The sequence below is a fragment of the Acyrthosiphon pisum genome, chromosome A3 (genome assembly GCF_005508785.2).
Source record: "Acyrthosiphon pisum isolate AL4f chromosome A3, pea_aphid_22Mar2018_4r6ur, whole genome shotgun sequence".
NCBI lineage: Eukaryota > Metazoa > Arthropoda > Insecta > Hemiptera > Aphididae > Acyrthosiphon > Acyrthosiphon pisum.
The window spans coordinates 27122739-27131454 of NC_042496.1; the positions used below are offsets into that span (position 1 = coordinate 27122739).

The window sequence follows — 8716 nt, forward strand, 5'->3', positions numbered from 1 at the left end:
CATACATAATATACACACTCATCGGTGTGTCGTGGATTGTGGACGCCGGTGCGCTCGCCGCTCAGTGCCGACGATATCATTTTTGCGCGCGCTGTCCACGAATATTTTTTTGTTCCCAGTTGGTGGTGGGGAGGGGGGGATCTGGCGCAAAATCACATTTTTACAACTTTCAAAAACTGTCGAAATTAAATCGCTTAAGTACATCGCCAATGATCATAGAAGTCCAGGTCGAAAGAGTACACGACGTGTTATGGTGATCACTTATGATCATACACCGGTGGTATTGGTTTGCGTTATGAAAAAAATATAATAATTATAATTGCAATTTTCAGTCGGTAGAAGTGTGATGGTAAAATAGCAAGTAAAAAAAAAAAAAACTATTCTAAACTCGTGCGTAAACTGAACACGGTCGCGTGGAACAAAGTGGATGGCGTCTAGGGCCCCGTCAGCGAGCACAGCAGCTGAACGCGTCGCACCAACAGCGCTACGCCGGATGCCGGTAGTTGTGTGGCGCGCGCGGGGCACGTTTGGCCGCTGCCTCGTGGGAAAAATTATAGTAAGGTGGCTTTCGGGAGATTCGGTGGCGGAATATAACGTTTGTCAGGCCCGCGGACTCTGCGGCCACACTCATGTAATTGCCCGGTTGTATTGGTTGACTGGTTGAGGCCCACCGCTGCCTATTTTCGGGCCGAAATTCGCAACGCCACCCTTCCAATTTCCATAGAGTAACAATAACTCGATGCACCCTTTGCACTACCACCGGTTGGTCGATAACGCTCAATCGCCATCTACACGTGGCACCAGACACCGCCGCCGCAGCGTCTATTTTTAGATTCGTCCGCTAAAAATGGTATCTTTGCGTCTATAATAATAGTATATTTTATATATTATATTTAACTCGTCATAATATAATACACCGCATAATACCAGACGGGATTTAATCATTTTTTTATAATAATATTAATTGTGGTGCGTTTAATTTTGGGGGGTTGAAATATTCAAATATCCCTAGTGGCTGGTGTCTTGGGACTTAGGGAGCTAAAAATAGTGGGCAAAATAGGAATTATTTTGCCAAATATGGTAGTTTTAGTTGAATATGTAAACCATTTAACCATAGCTATATTAAAGAATTAACTGAATATTGTACATTAAGTAATTAAATGTAGGTATTTAATACTGTAGCGTAATTACGGGGGGGGGGGGGGATTTGGGTGTCGTATCCCCCGCCCAATAACTTTTTTTTTAAACTGGCGAATCATATTTATGTACCTTTTTATTTAATTATAAAAATATTATTATTTAAAGTTACTATTGTACCTACTGGCTACTGATATAGTATATTTTATAGAAACAACATTGGTAATAACTAGGGCTAAGAAAATAAAGCACTACAATAAAACCTACAATAAAGGAATTAAAAAATTGCCAATAATGCTACAAAAAAAGCATTTTAACCAAGAAAATGCAACTAAAAAAGACTTGAACATTTTTAATATCAAAAAATAATTTATTAAACACATTTTTATAATATGTTCACACCAAGTAATTCTTAGAACAACTAAGCGCAATATATAAATATTGAAAAAAAAAATTAAAAATTGTTTTATTAAATGTCAATAAATATCAACGTAACCACTACTCCCCACTCGGTAATCATTTTGACAAAATCTAAGAATCTATTTTCAGAAATATTTTCCGATAAGGCGATAATATTTCACTACGAAATCACGAAATAAATATATTTAATAATACAATTAAAATAAATTAATAAATAATAATTTAGATAAATATGTACGTAAATGTTCTAAAAATGTTAAATATGCTTATAATTAATAAAAATTAATTAAAAAGCGAATAAACTGACAAAAAAGTACCAAAAAACATTTATTTATGAATATCATAAGAAAATGCAAAAGAAGCAAAATCCAAATTACATATTTGAACTCTGTGATGAATGAATCGAATTTTGTTTTTGATTAGCTATGTCCTGTAATACTATGAAAGAAAATGCAAATGCTACAAAATCTTAGCCCTAGTAATAACTAATAAACAATAATCACTATTGCAATATTGCACAAATATATTAATATAATACAGTTTAGCTCGATTTTTGGGAATTTTTTTCGGAATCCTTTAGGTATATTTCAATGAGTTAGGTACAATGGTGCTGGTGCAATTAGAATTTGTCGGTCAGACTTAGTTCTAAGGTTATAACTTATAATCTTTTTGAAGTTTGAAGTTTTAAATTTTGAGTATTTTATGTCTATTCCATGGATCTACACGATAAAGTACATTTTAAAACTTTATTAAATAGTATGTAATTATATATTTTAATGTATGCATGCATTTATACATTTGCCTACAGCCTACTTACATTATATACAGATTACAGATCACAATGGTTGGGCTGAGAGGTATTTATGATATTATAAAACAAATTGGTGGGTGGTTGCCATTTGGGAGGGGGTAAATGTTTCATATCCCTCCACGGCTCCAGCCCACAAACAAGACCAAATTACACCACTGATTTAATAATTAATATTATACAATATAATATTATAGTAAACGCATAATATTAATTATATGATTTATTTATTGATACTCGTAGTCCGTAGACTGTAATATAAACTATAGTCATCGTTTAACTGCTGTATATTAATCTCACAATATATTTTAATATTATATCATGAATCATAGCAGTCCTCTTAAAATGCAGGTAATTAGTTTTGTCTTGTAGCGTTGTTTTGGTTACCTATTCCATATTTCCTGTCTTCTATATACGGTGAAGGGACGTGAACACGGGACTTGTGAGTATTGTGACGAATTAGTATCTCCCAAAATCATAGGCTTAATTTGTGTTTTGATGATTGCCGATTGGTGGTTAGCACCACCAGTTTTTAAATTAGGATCCTCTTAATTTATGCCATTTGTGGACCAACTGAACAAATAAACTCAAATTTTTATTGAAATTAAACCACTGACCCGAAAATATTACTTATTGATACCTACTTATAATAAGTGGCATCAAATTATCAAAAACAATGCATGTCTTGTTTATAATGTTTAGTATATTAATTTTAAATTTATATTTATTGTATATACGGTAAACATTACTGTACTTACCTGGCTATGCTACCTATATAATGTACCACCATAGCTTATAATTTATATAAACAGGCTCAAAAGTTTTGTTCAGCGAGAATGCAGAATCTTAATCCGTGTCTAACTTGTGTGTGATTCTCCCAGCACTACCCTTTCGCCTACCACAAAGTGATGACGCCAACTTTTTTGCCAATGAGGTGAGAAAATTTCCATTATACCACCCACATATTTTACTATCAATACCGTTCAGAGACATCCTTTTTTCAAAAAAAGTAATTTATGCCTTTAAGGCACTGAATTTAAACGTTTGTAAAAGTGTTAAAAAATATGTCACTTATTTAGATTTTGAGCGGAGCGATTAATGTATTAATTTCGCAGAAGCATGTTATTGTTTTTATGTCTGGTTTCACTTTTTGAAGCAGTGAAAATGCGTCAAGCTTTAACTTAGAAAATGATTTCTTAGTGAAGACGTGATTGTTTGGTATCATTTTCATTTTTTATGCAATATAATGTTTATTTCTGAGGAAAAGCTTGATATTTTAATACAAGGTTACAACAACCTAAAGTTATCAAATATACACATGCACACATCTTTTTATACACAAAGTTCAAATTCTACAAATGTTTGATATATACATGTAACTATAGTCTAGAATATTATTTTAAATAATGTAATGATAAAATTACTAGAATATTTGATATTGTTTATTAATTTAGCTGCGCCTATACTATAAAACTAATAGAAGAATAAATTACTCATATAGCAATATAAAATTGATAATTAAAAAAAATCTGTTAGTCATAATAATTTGTTAGCCAAAATAATTCTAAAAAGAGATTTTTTTTTAATTGATTATTGTTAATACAAAATACGTGTAACGTATAACTATGTAAGTAAAAAAAAATGATAGGTAAGTGGACACTACTACAACTGCATAGGCGCAAATAGCGTTTGGGATTTGGGGGCCTTAGCCCCTGAAGCCCCCCTATTTGTGCCTATGTACTACTTTTACAGTTGGTGTAGACTGTTGAGCGGGTCACTGCAGTAACCGATGGGTTAAATTTAAATTCAATGATATATATATATATTGTATACGAAAAACGATTCTCAGCAGAGATGATCTGTTCGTTCGCTATGATAAGTACCTATATTACAAGATAAGTTTTAGATTCTGAGCTGAGCGATGATTGTATTGATTTTACAATAATGTGTATTCTTTTATTGTGTTACTTTTGGTGCAGTAAAAATGCTTCAATTTTTTACTCCGCCATCTTTCCCGGTAGGAAAGTGAATATATTTGGTGCTTTGGAGGGTCAAAAATAAAAATTTCTCAACAGTTTTCTAAAGAGTCGAAAAAAACAACATGTACAACGCTTATAGTTAGCCGTGCTTATATGGGTATAACGAATTAAAATTTTTTTTTTTGAAACCTATGTAAATCAACATTTTAAAAATTATGGTGCAATATAATTTTGACACACGCCCATGGTTATTTTACATAATAAGTCGAGGGATGTTTTTGATTTCAATATATTGTCTGAGCGAGCGCACCGATCGAGTGACCACGCCGGGTGTATATGAAAATACCAAAAATTTAAATTAGCTATAACTTTAAAATAAGACGTCTGACTGCTAAATTCAGACTTCCCCATCGTTTTCAGCATGCTTAACTACATATGTACATTAAGACAAAAAAATTGAAAGAAAAGGTTGTTCAGTAAAACAGAAAAGTTTCAAACGCGCGTCACGCGATAAAATATTGCACTGTACGAATGCGTATAAAATACCGAAAATCGTGAGCTTTGTAAGGCTGTTTGTAAAAACTAATGATTGCCGCGGAAATTAATTTTTGCAACATCGTTTTTATTAACTTGTTGTAACACATAGATTTCCGAAAAAAAAATTGAAAAATTCGCGTGGGTGCTAAACTAGATTTGTTCCAAATAAATTATTATAATTATAAGTAAGTTGTAAGTATAGGTTATAGGTACATACGTTATATATTTATAAAGTTTCCATGGGGAGGGGGGGAGGGGGTTGCTTTTGTTAATAGGTAGCAATAATATCCATATTATATCAATAAATAATAAATCATAGTGGCTATATATTACATAGGTACAAATATAGTTAGGCACATAAATTATATTTTTCTTTCTTCTTAGGACTTCAAGAAGTCTATATAAATATTTCACTATACAGTTTTTAACACTTATAGTTATATACCTACTTATATATTATAAATTTACAAAATCAAATATAACATAATAGTATAATTAAAAGGAACAAACATATTATATTTCTGTTAGGAATAAGAGCTACATTGCAAATGAAAAGTTTTTTTTAACGTTCAAATAATATAAATTAATAAAATTAAACAAAATGAAAAAAATATCAATCCAATAATTTTTATTAAAATTATTTTATCTAACTAAAAAAAATGTAATTGTAAATATGTGTCCACCAAAAAATATAAAATGATAAATTGTCAAAAATAATTTATTTATTTTAACGGAGGAGTTATTTTGATGTCTTCAATGCCACAGCGTACCTACAGCGTACTATATGAAGAATTAGTCAAAGGGGACGCCAGTCAGAGGTAGGGTGACGTAACCCCCCTTCATCCCCCCTAAACTTAAGCTCCCGCACCTATACATAGCCACGCAGGTACGTAATATAATAGCCGGTGAACATTTTTATTTAAAATATTATTGTTTACAGTAATAGTATGTTAATAATTACTTGCTCTAGTCTATGTTGTATTCTATACGATAATTTTATTTTTGATTTTTCTCTTGAATTCTAGACAATTTCTATTTGCGCATAACAAAGTCTTTCGCGAGTACCTCGAGTCCGTGCGGCTGATCATTATCACGATGAAGATTTTAATCAAATAAAATAACATTTAATTATAGAATGATGTGGTGTTGTGACTTGCGTCGGTGACGGCAGTGGATACGGAGTACGGGTAGGTTTAAATGTAGAATATTATATTCTATAATATATTTTCTATTCCGTCGCCATGCGCTGCCTGAAAATAATTAATAAGTGCGCGCGCGCAAAAACAAATTCACTTGCAGTGTCGTACGATTCATGTTTCGAGCGCTCATCGCTCGCACGCACTGTACGGCCATGATTTATAACACTTGATAACACGGCCGTATAGCTGATAATATTCTGTATGTCTGTGATTAAGGTGATAACAAATTTAAAATATTGTTAAAGAACACTACATTGTCGACATGTGTTAATCTTAATCCTTAATAGTTAATTACTATTATAAATTGTTAACTACATAAATAATTTTGTTTTGTTTTTGACAATGGAAGAATGTGTTGGATTTAAAGGTGAGTTAATAATGCATGAATTATTTGATGCACATTTTACTGTAGTTGTTACTATTTACTTTATTTCTATAATAGTAAGCACTAAACATAATAATATAGCAAATACCTACCATAAATTATAGCAATAATTATTATCGTAATATACTTAATTTATGGAATTTGAATATAATTAATTTTAAGAATTTTAAAACCATAAGTTATTATTTAGTACCTAAACTAATTATATTTCTTGTATTTTCACAGTTCTACCGGTGAAAGTCAATGAAAATTCCAAAGCTATTCGTCAGTTATTTTTAAAAATGCATATCACCAGGGAAAAATGTGCACAAAAACCAGAATATCAGACACTGTTTGTGGTCGGTGTTCCTGAATTTTGTGATCAAGTAATTATTCATTTGAAATTAATTTAATTTTTATAGTATGGTAAATAAGTTTTTAATTATTCAATAAACCATATACATTTACAAGATTATGCATTATTAGCTAATAATTAATAATCCAATACACTTTATTTGTGGGCTGATATCAGGGCACAATTTCAGTTTTATTTAAGGGTGTGTAAACAATTAAAGAGGCCAATTTTTTCTATCACCAGGCAAATTAAAAAAAAAACATATCTCGTGTTTTCACTATAAAATTTTTATTATCAAAAACACACTTAGCTTTAAAAAATACCTAACATAAAAAATAAATATTAAAATTTTAGGGAAGTACCTTAACATTCAACTTTTATTATTTTTAAACCTTTGAATGCATACATATAAAATTTGATCGATTGCAAACAAAAGGGAAAATACAAATTAATTACACGCCGGTGGATTAAGTGATACTGATATCAATTTATCATTTATCAAACCAAAGAACGCAATATTATAATATTATTTATGATTTATGTTTAGCAGTGAATACTGTATAGTGGTGCATGCACAATTAAATATTGGAAAACTGATGGCCAAGGCGGCAAGGCCATAATTCTAATGACGTCTAGGCCAATTATAGATAAAATAATTTCAGGGTGTGCATTGCATACCCAGCCACCACCAAAATGGCTCCCCTGGCACTGATTTTAAAATTTTAAACAATTTGATTAGTTTGTTATAGTTATGTTTTAATATTAGATAATATATAGGTAGTTGAATCATCACAAAAATCTATTTTATTTATTTAAAACCAACTATTTAACATATTTTAATTGTATAATTTCAGAAAATTATGAAACACGCATTTCGCCGCTGTGGTAAAGTAAAATCAGTATTTTTTCACAATGAACCAACTCCAATTGAACCAGAAATATTGCCTTCTAAGTATTTCATTCCAAAATCAATTAAAGTATGAGCGTTCATATTATATGTATAAATTATTTATTAATAGTGATTATGATTTCAGGGCTTCAAAGTGGCTTATGTCGTGTTTGCACACACATCTGGTTTGGAAAATGCATTGTCAATGAAATGTACTGAAAGTGAACCTTTCATGTTATCCACACAATCTGCTCCGATCACAAATATAGTTAACCGTAAGAAAGCAAATATTAATTGTAACATTTTAAAGTTTAGTTGATAAATTGTTTTTTTTATTTTCAGGATGGTGTGAGAATTATAATGAGAATATTGTTGATGAAAAAGAATTACAATTGGAGATTGATACTTACATGTCAAAATATGACAAAACGTCAGCAGCACAAATGCAAACTGAAAAAGAGACAGTTGACAATGAAGATGAAGATGGGTGGAAAACTGTTACTAAAAAGTATTTTTTTTGTGATATTTCGAATAATGATTATTGTAATTTTGGCAACAAAATATGTACAAATGCAAAATTTAAATATAATATTTTTGTAGCCAACTATATTCATTATTCTTAATTAATTGTATATAATACTTGTTAAATTTTCATCTAAATTTTTAGAGGACGGAATCCTGGATTTGCACGCAAGGAAGTTATTAAAAATAATATAATGAAAAACGAGGCTAAGAAAAAGATAAAGAAAACACTGAAAAACTTTTATCGATTCCAAATTAAAGAAACTAAAATAAATCGTAAGTATACAAAATGCTATATAATTTGTAGTAAAAATAATTTGTACATTTTAAGGGGATTGGTGGCGGGGATTTCCTGTCTTTGTCTAACACACGCGCAACATAAGAATTTAGACGTGTTTTTTGTCCAACGTACCGATTGATATAGTGAAGCGATAAAAATTCTGAAAACAGATTTGAATTTGTCGTCAAGTCTACTTGAGATCGGTCAGTCTACATTTTTGATTTTT

The 8716-nt window shown here is 30.7% G+C and overlaps 1 protein-coding gene across 1 annotated transcript in view; it reads left to right on the forward strand.

Annotated features, from left to right (window-relative positions):
• The first annotated feature begins 6310 nt into the window (after positions 1-6310).
• Positions 6311-8716, forward strand: part of ACYPI34361 (Gastric cancer antigen Zg14 homolog-like) — a 2933-nt gene continuing 527 nt past the window's right edge. Inside the window, 6 exon segments of the mRNA NM_001161899.2 lie at positions 6311-6447; positions 6691-6830; positions 7654-7776; positions 7834-7963; positions 8031-8196; positions 8356-8486. Of these exon segments, the coding sequence (NP_001155371.1) occupies positions 6423-6447; positions 6691-6830; positions 7654-7776; positions 7834-7963; positions 8031-8196; positions 8356-8486 (715 nt within the window). The 5' untranslated portion in view covers positions 6311-6422.